Source organism: Periplaneta americana, chromosome 10 (genome assembly GCF_040183065.1).
Source record: "Periplaneta americana isolate PAMFEO1 chromosome 10, P.americana_PAMFEO1_priV1, whole genome shotgun sequence".
NCBI classification, from domain to species: domain Eukaryota; kingdom Metazoa; phylum Arthropoda; class Insecta; order Blattodea; family Blattidae; genus Periplaneta; species Periplaneta americana.
The window spans coordinates 8,264,186-8,283,527 of record NC_091126.1 but is presented as its reverse complement, the minus strand read 5'-3'; the positions used below and the strand labels follow the sequence as shown (position 1 = coordinate 8,283,527).

The following is a 19,342-nucleotide window of genomic DNA, read 5'->3' as shown; positions in this document are numbered from 1 at the left end:
TAGCTTACAAAGAAGAGTGCTCGAGTAAAAATATTGCACCAGTTAGCTTACAAAGAAGAGTGCTCGAGTAAAAATATTGCACCAGTTAGCTTACAAAGAAGAGTGCTCGAGTAAAAATGTTGCACCAGTTAGCTTACAAAGAAGAGTGCTCGAGTAAAAATATTGCACCAGTTAGCTTACAAAGAAGAGTGCTTGAGTAAAACTGTTGCACCAGTTACCCTCGTCACTTATGGATTAATATTTTGCAATTACTTCAATTTGTATTTCTTCAAGCCTAAAAAGGACCAGTGCATAACACGTACGGTTTACGAAAAGCCTAGAAAATGCAAGATGATTTTTACTCTCATATAGGCAGGAAAGATAATTGTGTGTCTGAAAAATCTGCTGATAAAGAAAGAGCCACTAAGGATAGGTACATCATTTAAATCTCCTACCTTTGACTTGCAGCCAAGAAATATGTCACTAGAAAAACATTGGAATATGCTGTAATTGAAAACATAATCATATTTTTATTTTGACTTGCAATGTGTGAAAAAAAAGTTATTCATGCATTAATGGCATTATTCCATTCTATTTGGTGTGTTTTCTTTATTTGATTTTTTTTTTCATTTTTCTGTATCGTCAATAATAGTATAAAGTATGTTATTTGGTTTCCAAAAGAAATAATTTAAATTAAATGTAATTTGCTTAAATCTTTTCTATTTCCAATGGGTCTGGAAAGAGAAGCTTTTTCACTCTCTCAATAAATTACCGATTCTGTAATAGTTTTCGAATCAAGATAATTTCAATTATGTCGATGCATTAGGTAATTTTGTTAATTCTGAACATATCGTAAACTGTATATTGGGATAAAATGTCAATAAATATAGGAAAAGTAAAACTAAAACTTCCGAGGTTTTCCCCAACCATAAGGTGAAGGGCAGGTAATCTACGGCGAATCCTCGGCCTCATCTCGCCAAATACGATCTCGCTATCACCAATCGCATCGACGCTAAATAACCCCGTAGTTGATAGAGCGTCGTTAAATAACCAACTAACCAACCAACCAGCACTAAAATATTGGCATTTCCATTTTCATTAAGCAGGAGAGTCAACAGCAACTGTTGAAATTAGGTGTCCACTGCCTAAAATAGTCGGGTGAAATACAGTAAGTGTCCACGTCAGGAAAAAGACAGTAAGTCATCGACATCTCTCATTAATTTAATATAAATAACTCAAAATAATTAACAATTAGTATTTTTTTTTTGCAAATTATAATATAGATGTATGGTGATACCTGCAAAAGAAAATTTGTTGAAATGTTCGTAAATATAGCGGCAAATACAGTTTAAATATCAACGAATTATTCAGTCGCCTTTATGTCAAAACAGATCTTTGATTTCGGACTGTGGGCCGACGATATACAGCTGCTGGGACAGCATGTCGCTGAAGATCCACTTCTCACATACAATTCGGAATTTTTCCAGAACAACTTGGGGGCCGTAAGTGATGAGCAGGCGGAAGGGATTTCACCAAGATTTTGCTACAATGGAATAACGGCATCCAGCGATGATGGGCGACTACTGCCGGGTTTTTTTTTTTTGAAAGGGTAGGCCTAGGTTAAATTTGGTGGTAAACGTAACGTCACGGTTCAAAGCTACTGTGCTAATTCTCCAGTTTAGTGGAAATAAGTATTATATATTTGATGTACAATAGGCCTACAGATGGTAAAGTCTGCATAATGAACGTGTAAAAAATACATTTTTGCAATACTAATATATTTATTTAGAACAAATTCAACTTCTCAAAAACTGACATCTTATGATCATGCAAACAATTCACACGTACGTCTTGGGACCCACTTCAACATATATTGGATTTACAATCTTGTATTTCTCTTCCACGGGCAAAGCATACTCGTAAGGGAAATCATCTTCGGAGGCGTAAAAGAAATTGCCTCTAGACATTACTGCTTCAGTGGGTTTCAAGTAGAAGGGCTGGTAATATTTCTGCTCTTCTTTACTGTTTCGCCTTCCGAATTTAGGTCCGTCTTCCTTGGAGTAGGATAATGTGAATGGTTTACTGTAGTCGGCCAAAGCTCTGCCTCCTACAGGAGACTCAGGAGTCGCAGCAGTCCGCGGCTCCAGCTGATGGTAATATTCCCTCTTTGCGCGCAGACCGTCTGTAAAAATTTAAATTCAATTTGAACGCCACTGTTTGTTTGTTTTTTTTATTTTTTATTTTATTTTTTTTTGTTGAAAATGTAATAACAGCAAAGACTTTGACTTTCTTAAACAGTAACAAAGGAACATGGTCAGTTGTGTTACGTAACCACCTTTTTTATTGTAGGCCTACATAGGCCTATTCTGTATAACATCGTTCGTTATTCATTGAAAAGCTTACCAAAACAGACAGTAAATGCGGATTCTACGCCACCTTAGAAATTCGGCGACGTAAAATCAACATTTGTTGCCTGCTCTCAAACTCAAAACAAAATTATAGAAATTTCTTAAGGTGTAAAGAAATCGTTTAAATTGAATAAATTTAAACAAAAGTCCTAGTAATTTTGTTATTCGCTAGCAGTTCAAAAAATCCTACGTCATACTATCTTTTTACACTAATGACTTCAGTTCTTTTAAATTCCGCATAATTGCCCAAAATCGTTGTGTTATGTAATTTTTAACCGTATTTTACAAAAATAAAAAGAATAAGTTAAAATGTTTTCTAAAATTGTATAAAATTAATTGTACTAAAAATTTAACAAAACGTAATAAAGTAAAACTAAATGTATAATACAATACAAACCAACACAATAATATAATATAATATAGTACAATATAATATAATATAATGCAAAACAACACAATACAGCATAATGGAATATAGAACATAATAAATCTGTCTATTGTATGAAGTGCTAAGAAAATATGGCAAGATTTGAATGCCAAAATTATGATATAAAGAATTTAACTCCGAAGAACATATCATAATGAAGACGGGGTTGTTTTATGTTATTTTCCGGCAAATATATTACATGTATTGACTTACATAATTTGATTTTTAATAGAAGTGAGACACATTCTGATTATATAAAATGTATTTTGTGGGCAAGACGGAAAATGAATACCTTCTAATTTGGATTCACAGAAAATGTATTTATTTATATCTTCGGAATCATAATTCAAGACAAATTACAGGACATCGGCTTTTTGTAAATTTATAACCTATGTTACTGAAAAGGCAGATTAAATTAAGATTTACTGTAACACCTTTTGAAAGAGCAACAGTTTGTGATATTTCTAGAAATAAAAAGTACTAGACTTGCTTGGTAAAGAAGGAAACATTTTAGTTAAGAAAACATAGCAATGTTTTATTCTCTCCTGGTACAATAACTTCCATTTCAGTTCCCGTTCGCTTCCCAGCTTGTTCCTGTGACAATAATTTGAAACACATGCTATTAGAATAACGCTTGAGCAAAAATTAAAAAAACTCCCCGTCACAGTGATGTTTCACAGCAGTCATATTTCGTGGGAAAATAGGGCAGATATTTAAGCTACGGTACTTTAAATTTCAGCCATAGATCAAGATTTGCCACTATGAGCAGAGTTACGTAAGTCGATTATCAGTAGGAAATAAAAGCGCGAGCAAGCAACTCTTATCAGGCCTGAAGAAGGAATTCAGGCAACCTGTTCTCCTTGAACGCATACGACAACTGTATAATTAGGCGTAAATATAAGCAGTAATATGTTTATCAGTCTCTGCCTTCGGCCTGCCACTCAGGCGGTCCGAGTTCGAGTACTAGTCAGACCTGGGACTTTTCATTGAAAAATTCATTGTGACAGTTCCATTCGCAGTTGCGGTTTTTCTCAAGGATCCTTCCGTTCCATAGCCGGCTCGCAATGGACGAAGACTGTTCTAGGGACTTGAATCACATTTTAACATACTTTAACTATGACTAGAGACAGGGAAAACATGGAATTTCATGCGTCTATTCTAAGCCATTCCTCTTAGTGGTACTGGAACAAGAATTTTCATAATTCACGATGTGTAGAATGAAATTAAGGCTACAATTTTTTTTCCATATTCTATAGTATTTTGGTAAAAACTTTCATCATAATCATTTCAGGATAATTAAATCATCGTACAAAGTGATCTCATGTTGGCATTTTTGTTAAATTATTAATGCTACGTGTATCAAATCAATTGACGTTCACTCACGCTGGTCTGTAGGCAACAATCTCGACACAGCAGCTTCCAAGCCCTGAAATAGATCAATTATATTATTACTAGTGAATTTAAATGCGTTCAATCAGGGAAATTACCGCAAGAGTTAAGTTTCAGCCCACGTGCAAATGATCAGAATCTACTTCACTGTGTTCTCAAAGACAGTTCACATAATTTAAAATTTGAGGATAGGAATGAATGACGACCTGTAATTAGTTTCGGATTTAATAGTTGAAAGCAACTGCACTCCATTCAACAAAAGCACGGGGTGAAAAAGACATCGAACCAATTTTATTGACAATCACAATTCACAACTTGAAGCCGCATAGCCTATTTGGTGCCGAGTTGAAGTACAATCTCACAAGTAGAGGGATAATAACAATAAATAATGATAATGATGATGATAATAATAATAATAATAATAATAATAATAATAATAATAATAATAATAATAACAATAATAATATGCCTAATAATAATTAATACTATTATCATTATTATTAATATTTATATTTGATCGAGGTTCTAACTGATATACAGAGTGTTTAAAAAATACGGGGCATAATTTCAGGTATGTATTTCCCACATGTAGACAATCAAAATAGTTCATTACAACATGTGTCCGGAAATGCTTCATTTCCGAGTTATGGCCTTCACAACATTGAAATTCACCGGAACGTTTTTCTTTCCGCAGGTTCCGAGTTAGGTTCTGTCAGTGGTTCTTGCAGTAGTGTGGTGTAAATCCGAACTTTCCTGCCTTAGTATTATTTACAGATGAAGCACAGTTCACACGAGATGGCATAACAAATTTCCACAATCAGCATGTATGGGCGTATGAAAACCCACGTGCAACTGTTCCATCTCATCACCAGGTGCGGTTCTCCCTCAACATGTGGGCCGGTATCATTGGTGATCGATTAGTTGGACTCCATGTACTTGTAAACAGACTTACGGGGCAGGCGTACACAAACTTCCTGGAAAACACCATACATCATATTTTAGAAGACACTCCACTGATCAATCGTCAACACATTCATTTCTTGCATGATGGCGCTCCTGCACACTTCAGTCGTACGGCTCGCCGGTACTTGGATCGAAGGTTTCCTGATCGATGGATAGGTAGAGGTGGCCCAATTGCTTGGCCTCCACGCTCACCTGATCTGAAGCCTCTCGATTTCTACTTGTGGGGCCATTTAAAATCATTGGTTTATTCGTCTCCGGTGCCTGATTTGGAATTCCTTCGGAATCGAATTGTGGCATGTTCTGAGGACATACGCAATATTCCTGGAGTTTGGGATCGTGTTCGCAGGTCAATTAGACATCGATGTGAGGTCCGTATTCAAGCAGGAGGTGGACATTTTGAACATCTTCTGTAATGACAACGACCTGCGGAAAGAAAAACGTTCCGGTGAATTTCAATGTTGTGAAGGCCATAACTAGGAAATGAAGCATTTCCGGACACATGTTGTAATGAACTATTTTGATTGTCTACATGTGGGAAATACATACCTGAAATTATGCCCCGTATTTTTGAAACACTCTGTATACAGGTGAACTGTAAGTAATGCCATTAATTTCAGGGGATTATTCTTTGAGATATTTCAAACGAAAAAGTTTAATAAAATTTTGCACAGTCGGCACGTAAATCCTTCTATCACGGGTGCACAGAAAGTTTCTTTAGGGTGAAGTAATTATATAGGAATGCCCATGTACATAAATGCCTCCTTTTCTATTTATCTTACTCTTTAACCTCTTCTTTTCTATCGATTTATAATCCAATGTGGAATGGGAGGTAGGGTGCTTTGGACTAACACTAGAATCTTTCACAGTTCGAATCTCCTTGATCGTGTGGTGAGCACGATGCAAGGCTAGCGCAGAGTCGTCACAGGACAAGTAAAATGCAAGAGACAATCGTTTTAGTTGGTTATTTAATGACGCTGTATCAACTACTTGGTTATTTAGCGTCGATGGGATTAGTGATAGCGAGATGGTATTGGCGAGATGAGGCCGAGGATTCGCCAAAGATTACCTGACATTCGCCTTACAGGTGGGGAAAATCTCGGAAGAAACCCAACCGAGTAATCAGCCCAAGCGAGAATCGAACCCACGGCCGAGCACAACTCCGGATCGGCAAGCAAGCCCCTTAACCGACTGAGCTACGCCAATGGCTAGGCCAGACATCTAGATATATATCCGCCAACTCCGGAAAACGAACCACGGACCACTTGATTAAGAAACGCACGTACTATCCATTATCACAGCGACGCGATGGATTGATTTAAATTTCTTGCAGTAAAATTAATAATAATTTTGTCATTGCACAATAGTGTTCTTGAGGAACCTATAACAGTACTGGAGAACGTGCACAATAATTTTAATAATGAAGTCATTAGTAACCTGAAGAGGATATACAGTATATCAAACTATTAACAAAGAGTCGTAAGCTTATATAATATGATGGCAAACTAATTATCCAGGTAACCCAGAATAATATGATGGCAAACTAATTATCCAGGTAACCCAGAACCATCAGTATTTAAACAACGGGGGAATAACGCTCTAGAATAAAACATTTCGTCTTGCAGAGCTGGAAGAGATTGATAAGGAAATAATGAACCTTGAATGTTATGTGACTAATAAAACTGTAACAATTGGACATTAATTAGAAAAGCTATTGTTTTTTAAAATAAGCAATAAAGTTGTAACCTTCAAGTTCTGAGCGAATTGGAAGCATGAAGCCTCACTGCGTGTTGCGCCATTCCATTTTCCTCCTTGAAAAAGGGGAGTCTGCACTGCCTAGCCCAGCAATGTAAATTTCATCTAATTTAGGTGCACTTTTCTCAGGACTTACATAAGATACACATTTGAAATTTTTAGGGGTTATTCTTCAAGTATTATTATATGTAACAGGCTGAAATTACGGTCTTTATCTTTTATTACTCTGCTTTACATTGATGCGATGGCAGTACAGACTCCCCTTAACATGTAATATGAGTTCACGTGTAAACTTTTGCATTTCTCCTCCGTGTTTATAATTATGTCCGCTGCTATGGCTCTATGGATAAACTATAATCTTCGCAGCCAAGCGGTTCTTGGTTCTGTTCCCGGCGTGGGAGCAATTTCATCTATATTCCAAGGGACTGAGTGATTGCCCTTGTCCTGTGAAGTCCCCGCGGTGGGCCCGAATCGTACTGACCACACGGTAATGTGAAAGTATCCTCCCCTACAGATCATACAGCACAAGCAAGTCAATATTTAAGAACAGACAGAATAAGAAATGAAGTTGTCTTGGGAAGAGTCGGTGAAGAATGATTCTGAAACTGATCAGGAAGAGAAAATGGAATTGGCTGAGAACAAACTGCCTACTGAAAGATGCACTGGAAGGAACGGTGAACGGGAGAAAGAGCTCGGGGTGGAAGAAGATATCAGATCATAGACGACATTAAGAAAAATATATGGATAATATACGGAGACGAAGAGGAAGGGAGAAAATAGGAAAGATTGGAGAAAGCTGGGTTTGCAGTGAAAGACCTGCCCTTGGGCAGAACACTATGAATGAATGAATCAATTTTATAAGTGACCATTTAAAGATAACATTTATTTTCAATCGCACAAAATTATCCACAGCAATTTCCATTACACTTACTGAATAATAGCTTAACACGCGTCAATGCAGCTACGTAGATCTAACTGCCGTGGTGTAGGCCTACGGAATTGTAATGCTGATTGGAACTTAAATTCCATCTTAATATCTGTAATTTGTTATATTTGAGGGATAAGGTGGAGGTTCAGGAATGGGTAATGTGAGAAATAAAAGTGACAGAGAAAAAATAAATTTAGATATTGACAATGTTTACAATAGGAGTTTAAAAACAACCTACATAATTGCTTAAAAGAACCTACATAATTGCCTAGTTCGTTCAAAATTAGAGTATTTCATCTGCTTATTGTGAATCGTATAGAAACAGTTTAAAAAAAATCTTGACATTTCTTTATTTTAAACAGTATAGGCCTAATTATTCGTATTTACAGTACAAAGTTACATACAAAAATTCATTTTTTGAATTCAAATTACCATCACACGTAGTTTAATAGCTAAAAAATGTTCCTTTATAAAACGTTGTATAGGGTAAACATTGGTAATTTCGTGGCAGTGGTTATTTCGTGATACTTTTTCTTTGCTCTTTTGTGAATTAACCAATGGTGTTACGAGATCCAAATTTCCGCCAAGGGATTGCATATGTTGTCCAGTTTCCAGAAACATACAGCTAAGCTTTGTGTGACTATTGTAGTTGCTTCAGTGAGCTTTTATGTTTGGAGAAAGCAAGTTTGCGTCGACTTCTCAGGCATACAAATTTTGTGGATGTTTGTAATTACATTACAGGCTTATTACTGAAGGTAAGCATATAATATTTGGTACAAAGATTTATTGTATCTTCATGAAATTTTAGGAAATGTTCTTGGAATTTTAGATACATCTGTAGTCGCCATATAGGCTTAGCCTTACTGATAGAAATCTTAGCTGTGTGAGGCGAAATTTTCTTGAGCATTAAGTGTTACAATTTTTTAAATATTATAAAATGTATTACAATAGGAATTTTAGAAATCTGAAGACAAGATGTGATAACAAAAAAGAAAAGGAAGACGCAATGGGTTCAGTGTAGCTTCTGTTTGATTTTTTATCATGCTAAGTGCCAATGATAAGTGTTAGATCACTTACTTGCAAGAATTGTGACAGAAGATGGAACATGGCTCCACCATTTTGGACTGGAGACATAGGCAGACAATGGAGTGACATCATGCAAATTCACCAAAGAAATAGAAATTCAAAAGTACACCTTCGGCAGGAAACGTTATGGCTACTGTGTTTTTCGATTTAGAAGGACTCTTGCTTGTGGACATCATGCCACACGGAACCACCATTAATTCTGACGGGTATGTTGCAACTTTCAAGAAACTTCAAGTTCGACTGAGTCGTGTTCGACGACATCGGGAGAAGCTGGATGCTCTGCTATTCCACGACAACGCACAGCCATATGTAGTCACAAGACCACAGACCAGATCAGAAAATTCGGATAGACAACACTGAAACATCCGCCTTACAGTCCTGAACTGGCACCGTGCGATTACCATCTCTTTGGTAAACTGAAGGATCCCTTCACGGAACGAGGTTAGAAGGTGACTCCCTTGTGCACGCTGCTAAAGAGTGGCTCAGACGTGTTGGTCCAGACTTTTACCGTGCTGGTCTATAGGCCCTCGTTCCTAGGCTATGTAAGGCAGTTGAAAGGGACATGGATTATGTGGAAAAGTGACATTTTATTCCTTAAGGATGCATCTACATTCTGTGAAAATAGCAAAGCTGTAGGATAAAAATATAATTTTTAAACAAACGTTATGCATTACTTTTGGAGTTACCCTAGTAATATAAGCTATAGTAAAGTCCGTAATAAAAGTGTTCACCCTTTCAGGGAAAAGAAGATCCCTTTTCAATTTCAATTTTTACTTTGATTTCATTCTTATTATGTGTTGATATGTATTTCTATGTTTTCTTGCTCTGAATATTATACAGAATTACTATGTTTGAAGTCTTGTAACAATAAATGAGAATTTCACTTGACTTTAATGAATTTTTCCACAATTTTTCTACATCTCACGAAATTATCAATGCAATATCAGGAAATTACCAAGGTTATCACGAAATAACCAAACTTTCAGCTTAAGTTGTAAAAGTGGTTTTTGGCACATATTCAAGAATGTATCCAATCTTTTATGTCTCCAGATTTGTACAGCAAGTTATCGTATTTTAGATGAAAAAATCGAAATAAGGATATATTTACACATTTGCATTTTAAATTAGTTTACATGAAATTATCACGAAATTACCAATGTTTACCCTAGACTATTTAATAAGAGTGAATTATTTTGCCAAATAAATTTAATGCGAAAATATCAAATTTAAGAAAGAGAGAATTTCTGTTTTTTTTTTTACAACTCCACATAATTTATTTAAAAATTTCAATCCTTTTGGGAGAATATTCCACATATAATGATATGCAGTTTGGATTTTGATTCTTCATGTAACAAATTTAAAAGTGCCTTAATAAATATATTTGGGATAAGTTATCAGAGAAATCTATCGGATAAACTTACACCATAATTTATTATTATTTAAATGTGTACTATGGATAATGTGCAGTACTCCAATTTTAGGGATATCGTTCTCTCCTTTTTAACTTTCTATTTCTTTTTTATTTCATGCAATTGTTCATTATTTTCTTTACTTTTATTTTATCACTTCCTTTCTCATTATTATTATTATTATTATTATTATTATTATTATTATTATTATTATTATTATTATTATTATTATTATTATTTTATTGGATTGATTTTCGTTCATTGTATCTTGTTTGTTCTATTATGTTCTGAATTAATTATAGTCTATTAGCTACTATAAAATTGGAGCCTAACTGTGCTGTAGTAGATATTTAAATACATAAATAAATAAATAAATAATGAGTGAATGAATTCATTCATTAATATAGTTCATCATTAGGCTTCCCAGAAGACGATCGGATGTGATAAGAAGCCTACTTTCACCTTGCCTCTCACACTATTATGTCATAGACATAGACTATATTAAATACATTTTCGGCCTGAATAGCGTAGTCGGTATAGCGCTGGTCTTCTGTGCTCGAGATTGCGAGTTCGATCCCAGCCCAGGTCGATGGTATTGAAGTGTGCTTAAATGCGACAGGCTCATGTCAGTAGATTTACTGGCATGTAAAAGAATTCCTGCGGGACAAAATTCCGGTACACCGGCGACGCTGATATAAACTCTGCATTTGCGAGAGTCGTTAAATAAACCGTAATTTAAAAACAAATTTAAAAAATGTTAACTAAATTAAATGAAATTGTTCGAATGATAGACCTGAGTGAAATGACAAGTTAAGCAAGTGAAATCTGTCCAACCTCTGTCCGCACTCGAGCCCCGAACGTTATCTCTCGTCAATTTGATGCTCTGAGTTGCTTTCAGAGTTGTGGTGGTGTGCGGCGCTTCCATTAATTGAAAGAAGAAAATGTTTAACCCTACCTTAAGTGAGCGTTAAGGGATTCAGATGCGGGCTTAGGCTGAAAGTCTCCTTAACTGCAGAATTTAAAATGTAGACGATTTCATGTGTGCGATACCATTTTCTAGTTGTCGGTGAAAAACCTTTTATGTGACTCCGAGGGCGAAAATTAGATTTTTTATTTTATTTTAGTAGGTTATTTTACGACGCTTTATCAACATCTTAGGTTATTTAGCGTCTGAATGAGATGAAGTTGATAATGCCGGTGAAATGAGTCCGGGATCCAGCACCGAAAGTTACCCAGCATTTGTTCATATTGGGTTGAGGAAAAACCCCGGAATAAACCTCAACCAGGTAACTTGCCCCGACCGGGAATCGAACCCGGGCCACCTGGTTTCGCGGCCAGACGCGCTGACCGTTACTCCACAGGTGTGGACCGAAAATTAGAGTTCGGTACCAAAAACCCATCTACTTCCCATACATCGCTGTATTGGCAAGTTTAGTTATGGTTCTGGCTGTATGGGGACAGTACACTGCACTGCCTTAAATGCTGCTCAACCTTGCATTTACAAACCCCGGATGCGCTCTCTACTCATTACATTGCTAGCAAGACCAAAGCAGTGTGATATCAGTGTAGATGACTTTAACTTTTTCGAAAATTATACAAAGCTAACCTCAAATCTTCAGTCACAGAGGCCTGGGAAAGAATTTGGAGGTCCCACTGTGACTGATGTCTGTCAATTAAAATACACACCAAATGGAGAAATTATATTCAAAACCGCACACACAAGCAACTGGGAGAAATCCCAAAGAAAAAAAGCTATTTTTCCTTCATTGCGTTTCAGAATCAAGCACAATGGGTCGTTATCAATAAGTGATAAGGCCTGACAAAATGAACAATTGATATCCCAAACAAAGGAAACATAAAATTCTATCAAGCATTATTAATTAATTTCGTGTGTTATTTTTAATAGGCCACAATGTATTATAGGACTATATTGTTGGCTTTATTTGAGGGACTCGGTGCAGCTTTAAATTAATAACATCGAACACATTTCGACGGAGCTGTATTACTGCTCAAAAATCCATATGGAACCATGCTAGTAACTGAACAAGATTTCAATGTAGTACTGCCAATTATGGTACTGGAATAAAATCATTGTAACACGAGGTTTAGTTCGATTCCCGGTAAGGGCAAGTTACCTGGTTGAGGTTTTTGTCGGGGTTTTCCCTCAACCCAATATGAGCAAATGCTGGGTAGCTTTCGGTGTTGGACCCCGGACTCATTTCACCGGCATTAGGCTATCACCTTCATCTCATTCAGACGCTAAATAACCTAAGATGTTGATAAAGCGTCGTAAAATAACCTACTAAAACACGAGGTTTAACATAAGACTGCTTCATTTTCTGTACCACTATTTCATTTCTGACAAACATATGCCTTAACATTGTGCTGCCCGAGCCATCACTTACACAGAGTGTTTCAAAAATACACAACAAAATTTCAGGGTTGGATTTCATTTAAAGTAACACAGCGGGGTAGGTTAAACACCGTGCCAATCTGCCCCCTAACAACTGTGCCAACTTGCCTCTCGTGTAGATATTTGATTTGTGTTAAAATTACGAATTAGAGTAATGAATAATCGAAATGAAATTAACACGAAACAGAGCCAATTGATTGCACTTTCCAACGATGTATTTAAAGTTCACATAATATTACATATGTACCTTGTAAAAATAATCACGAGATGGTGAAAATTTACTTATCTTGCTGCAAAAACAACTTTATGGCTTCCTTCTTTTGCCGCTTGCCACAAAAGTCTGACGCTTCCGTGGAGCATGATTTATAAAGCGGGGATCATATTGTCTGCGTGGTGCTGCAATCCATCACATAAACATCGAAATAAAACTTGTGTGCCAACGTGCCTCTGTAGCCGACCTGCCTCCATCTCCCCTACGTGGGCTCTTGCTTGTGGTTCACTAGTGAAATGTGTTCAAAGTAAGATAAGTTACTATACAGCTTACTGGTTACAGCCACAGTGATGGCGAACTACTGCTGTTGCTTTGGATGCAAAGAAAAATACACTGAAAGGAGGAAACATATCGTTTCAGTCTTAAGTATCGCACACACGTAAATGCCATATTGAAGGCTTCGTTTCTAGTTCTCACATAACAAATGATTTATCATCATTATATCCTCAATTTTTATAGTTTTTTAGGAATTTGTTCCAGGATTTCTTTTCCTTTTCTCTTCCGTGATGGTTTTCCATAACACTGCATACAAGAAACAATATTTCCCTCTCCATTAAAACATTTCATGTCACAGTTTGTAGGCCTATTATAGTCAATGGCGCTGTAATTTTTATGATTGATAGGTTAGTGTCTAAGGAAAACAGATAAAAGGGTTCAAAATCGATTTTTTTAAGTCGGAAAAAATTACTAACTTCGAAATGATCTGTTCAAAATAGACATTTACACCTTCAAAAGTTGGTCAGCGGCAAACTTGTTTCTGTTTTCCACTTTAGATGGAGGCGAAAGCGAGGGAAATGTAGAGAATAAATGGAAATGCTTTTAAAATTATCGCAACTCAAAATTTTTACTGGTTTCCGATTTACAGCGAGTTAAAGAAACGAGTGTTTTTGCTTGGAGGATAATATTCTCCTTGCAGAGTGACAAACGTTTGTCTGTTAACGGCGGATTTTCATGTGAAATCTTCGAGCTAATTTCAAATGTGTTTCCAAAATATTTCCATCGCTTAAATTTTTTGAGTTAATCATGAGTTTAGAAATTTGATTAAAATATATACGATATATTACATAAATAACAGCCATGTTGATTGGACATTATTATGACTTACTTTGAAATTCAGAAGAATGAAAAGAATATATTTAACCCGAGAAATTCGAAAAAGTACACAAATATACCTACAAAAAAGCAAAATCATGTGAAAAGCATTTTTAATTCTTAAAATTTATTTAATGATATAAAAGAACAAAGAAAACCACACTGAACATTTTTCTAGTTATTAAACAATTCCACGTGCACTGAATTTGTAGAGTGCTTGCAATTCACTGTAAACTGAAATGTAGTGCACTGAGCACTGGATGCGTGGGTGGAATTTGAAAGGTCTATGTATGAATATTTAATGGAATGAAATGGAATTTTCGGGAGGGGGACATTATGACCCAGCACTGCGACCTTTTCCGATCTGTTGCGCTAATCCTCAATCTAGGCGCATTCTCAAACCCACACCGGCTGACTACACTAAGGTTTGCTGCTTACCCAGGTTTCGAGCAAGCCATCTCGCTCGTCCCTAGTCAGCCTTCTTCGTGCGTCTCCAGCTGGCTTTCGGCAATGATGGCGAAATGGAGAAATGTTGACGGAATGATGTAGATGCCTCAAATGGGGAAACGGGAGAACCCAAAGAAAAACTTCAACTGCGATCCTGTCCGCTACAAAAGTTACTGTGGATTTTTCAATGACAATGTATGAATATTACAACCACATGAAAAACTGAATTTACTTGAAAATTGTGTCTTGTGAGATTTCTGCAATTCACGATTCATGTATTTTTTTACTAACACTTGATAGGCACACATTGCGGGCTTAGCTGCCCGTGTGGTCAGCACGGTATCGGTTCAGAGATAACAAAAGAAGCGCATGACAAGGACGGACACGGAAGATCAGTTGAAGGGGTGAGAATGAGATAGTCCAAAATGTTTTCTTGTGCGAGTTCATTTCTTACACATATGGGGAAGCCACTATTAAAATATTATAAAAATTACTCAAGAAATGACGTAAGTATACGTCAAAGAAATTATGATACCGCAGCTAATAGCATTGGACTCTAAACCTTCAACACGCTCTCCTGTAAAATTCACCCCAACTGTGCTTCGTATAGGCCTACTATGAGATTGTATAAAATGGATTTTAGTCATTGCTATTATTATTTATTAAAATAATCTTTTATAGGTAGTGCATTGCAATCACTATGATTTTAATCATTCAAATAGTTGAAATTTATGACTTACAAAATGCCCTTTATAGAATTATAACGCGAAAGTGAATACTGGTACATTACAATGAGTATTAAATGGACGGAGTTATGCAATAATAGACCAAGCGACAATTTTAAGAATAAAAAAGTAGATATTTGCAGAAATCTGTTGTTGACTTGATTATTTATCTTAGAAGAAAACAAGAATGCGATATCTGCACTGCTGACATTTATAAGAAAAATTCTTTTATTGCATAAAATTCATTTATTTATTTACTTTGCAATATTAAATCAACTGCTGGTCTGTTATTAAAAATTGGTTAGCATTTTTTATTATTTGTGTTTTTTTTTTGTAATAGTATGAGTGTTATAATACTTCTTGTGTAAAATGATTAATAAATAACCAGATTTACTTCAATGGTCAATATCTCGAAAACAGATTTTTGTCGGTTAGTCTCCTATTGCGTAACTCCGTCCATAAAATGGGACACACTCACGGACAGGAGAATGCGAATTCGATTATGCGCACTGTTCAAAACATACAGAGGTGAGCCTGCCTGGAGAGAAATAAAAAATAGGTTGCAGCCACCAAATTACTCTTCAAGGAACGACCACTCATATAAATTGAGGGAAAGAAGACCGAGGACGGACACTGGAAAGTTTTCTTCTCTCAATCGTAGTGTCAGGGACTGGAATGCTTTATCTGCAGGCTTTACCAACAACCAAAAATGTATTTAAAAATAGGCTTAAGGACTTTACTAATAGACGGTAATTATACACAGTATTTAAAGGGTGTAAATGATATTTTGTTATTGAAGTGTTGTATCAGTGAAGAATTATGTTGCCAGTGAAGTATGTTGTGTCAGTGAATTGTGTTGTGTAAGTGAAATGTGTTCCTGTCAGGGAAGCTTTATAGTTTATAGTGGCAGTGCAAAGTATTTGAACAGTGAAATGTTTTTGAAGTGTTAGTGAAATCAGGATAGAATAAGTGAAATGTGTCGTAGTTCCAGTGCAGTCGACAGCGAAATGAGTGTAATGTTGAAAGGTACTTGTGCAGATATGAACATATCGTACTCGTGGGTTTTAGTTCGAACTTAGGTTTAAGATACAAATTAGATTTATTTTAAATGTTATTTTAAGTGATCGTGCTTCATTTAATTTAGGATATTCCCTGTTATTATTATTATTATTATTATTATTATTATAAATTATTGTTAGTATTAATTATTAGTATTATTATTAATCGTATTTTTAATTAATAAGTTTATTATTGTCATTATTGAGTGTAATTACTTACCCATTGCAGTGTGAATAAATACATACATAATTTGAATGCATATTTCATAACAATAATAATTTTCCTGTCTTCATGTTTAACCTTCACTCCCTCATACCGACATACATAAAGTCCCATTTTGGTATAGGGGAGGGACTGATGATGCTGATGCTGATGATGATGATGATGATGATGATGATGATGATGATGATGATGATGATGAAAAAGATATACTAGCCTATGTCAAGGGCAACGATAGCTAAGCTATGAAATGAATATTATATTATTACCTGAATGGGCATGAGCACGACCAGGCAGAGGAAAGGCAGGATCATGGCGACGCAGTGGGCACTGAATGCGGGTCGAATACTGCAGAGGAACTGAGTGTGGCGCCACTCTCTCTCGCTTCCTCGAGTGATAGCGTGGAAGCAATAATTAATTATGCTATTTAATAGTAATGCGTAGCTGGCCTCAACTGCATGGAGGTAAAGTCGTATAACAGACGAGCGCCACGATTCCTTCCTTCTGCCCAGTACCGTGTAGCAACAGAATTAGGGTTACCACGAGAAGAAATTCTATAGGAGGACCTGGAATCTAAAATAAGAGGACATTGCTGAAAAAGGAGGACTTTTTAAAATTTATATAAACAAAATTAAAGATAAAAACAAAGGCTCACCTTAGTGCTCTCACTAGCTGATGAATCAGTATTACATCTGTAACCTACTTATCGGTGGAGCCCACTATGTGCACAAGAGCCCGAGGAGACAAACTTATATCTTGTAACAAATAACTATGGGACTGTTCACAGGACATGTTTTTGAAATTATATTTCACCATGATGATACCTCTGACTGCATTCGTTAGCATGCGATTTCATTCTTTTGTCCATATTGTGTAAATTTTATTGTGTATTGCTTATCATTTTATTGTGTAGGGGAGAGTCGGGTAGTATCGGACATCGGGTAGTATCAGACAGTGCGTTTCTTTCATCTACCACCATATGGTAGTAGGCCCTACCTGAATGACATGGTTACGTTTCTATATGCGACATCGCCGAAACGTAACCATGTCAATCAGGTACTGTCATCGTGTGGTAGATGAAAGAAACTCACTGTCCGATATTACCCGATGTCCGATACTACCCGACTCTCCCCTATTGTTTAAATTGTGTATACCACTGCCACGGGGTGCTTGCCCACTTGCAGTGTAAATACATACATACATACATACATACATACATACATACATACATGCATGCATGCATGCATGCATACATACATACACACATACATACATACATACATACATACATACATACATACATGCATGCATGCATACATACATACATACATACATACATACATACATACATACATACATACATACATACATACATACATACATACATACATACATACATACATACATACATACATACATAGAGAAGATATTAGGCAAAATATTCTCTCAACACTTCCATTGTGACTTGGGATAAATAAAAAGAATTGACATATTTATAAGAGTTATAAAAATGAAGACCTCCCTCAAAGAAAGTTGTATATCACATTTGTATGATTTTTACAGAAAATAGAACAAATTGTCACTTCTTTGACGTACAACCTTATACCACCAGAAACTCAACATTGTCAAAAATGAGGGTGTTTGAGAATAAGGTGCTTAGGAAAATATTTGGGGCTAAGAGGGATGAAGTTACAGGAGAATGGAGAAAGTTGCTCAACACAGAACTGCACGCATTGTATTCTTCACCTGACATAATTAGGAACATTAAATCCAGACGTTTGAGATGGGCAGGGCATGTAGCAAGTATGGGCGAATCCAGAAATGCATACAGAGTGTTAGTTGGGAGGTCGGAGGGAAAAAAAAACCTTTGGGGAGGCCGAGACGTAGATGGGAGGATAATATTAAAATGGATTTGAGGGAGGTGGGATATGATGATAGAGACTGGATTAATCTTGCTCAAGATAGGGACCAATGGCGGGCTTATGTGAGGGCGGCAATGAACCTCCGGGTTCCTTAAAAGCCAGTAAGTAAGTAAGTATTACAATATCGAAACATAAGGAGAAATTTAGTGGATTGTACTTCTATGCAACAACATCGTTAGTGAGAACTTTAAAATATGTAATACCTTTATTTATATTAGTATTACAGTATAAAACATAAAATCATTAATTGTATTAATATATAGGCCTAATTCCTATAGATAAGATTAATTATTATATCTAATATAAAGATTTTGTCCCTACTATTGAATTTTCTGTCTCATTTTCCTCAAAAGTGGTTTTTACATTAACGTTATTATTGCTCCCAGCTCTTCAATTCGAACGCAATGGATAACTTACTGCTAATGACCGTGAATATAGGAGGACATAAAACAGGATTTAGTATCATTAACAAGTTTCGAAGATACTTGAAACTGGCATTATGCGGTGCATGCGGTTTTAATGACTTCAGATTTTATAGAGAAGTCATTTGCAAAAGACTTTTAATTTATTGAAGAATATTAAATCTAATGAAATACTAAAGTCGGCCAATTACTCAAAAGTATGCCATATCACACGATATGTTGTGTGGCATTACTAGGCCGACGGGAGCGCTAGATATCGATGCAAATTATTTACAAATACCAGTGAATTTCGAAATGCGAGGTTAGGGGAGAGTCGGGTAGTATCGTACATCGGGTAATATTGGACAGTGAGTTTCTTTCATCCACCACACGATGATAGTACCTGATTGACATGGTTACGTTTCTGTGATGTCGCATAGAGAAACGTAACC

The 19,342-nt window shown here is 36.1% G+C and overlaps 1 protein-coding gene across 1 annotated transcript; it reads right to left on the bottom strand.

Moving 5' to 3' along the window:
- Positions 1-1,740: 1,740 nt before the first annotated feature.
- On the bottom strand, positions 1,741-16,982 carry LOC138707273 (uncharacterized). Its single transcript, XM_069836596.1, has 3 exons — positions 16,837-16,982; positions 4,198-4,240; positions 1,741-2,161 (listed from the first exon to the last, which is right to left on the bottom strand). The coding sequence occupies exons 1-3, from the start codon at positions 16,879-16,881 to the stop codon at positions 1,818-1,820; spliced, it is 432 nt and encodes a 143-aa protein (XP_069692697.1). The 5' UTR covers positions 16,882-16,982; the 3' UTR covers positions 1,741-1,817.
- Positions 16,983-19,342: the final 2,360 nt, after the last annotated feature.

Coding starts and splice junctions, on each gene's coding strand:
- LOC138707273 (XM_069836596.1), bottom strand. CDS start 16,881: ATGATCCTGCCTTTCCTCTGCCTGGTCGTGCTCATGCCCATTCAG. Junction 4,241..16,836: donor TCGTGCTCATGCCCATTCAG/GTAATAATATAA, acceptor GATCTATTTCAG/GGCTTGGAAGCTGCTGTGTC. Junction 2,162..4,197: donor ATTGTTGCCTACAGACCAGC/GTGAGTGAACGT, acceptor AAATTTTTACAG/ACGGTCTGCGCGCAAAGAGG.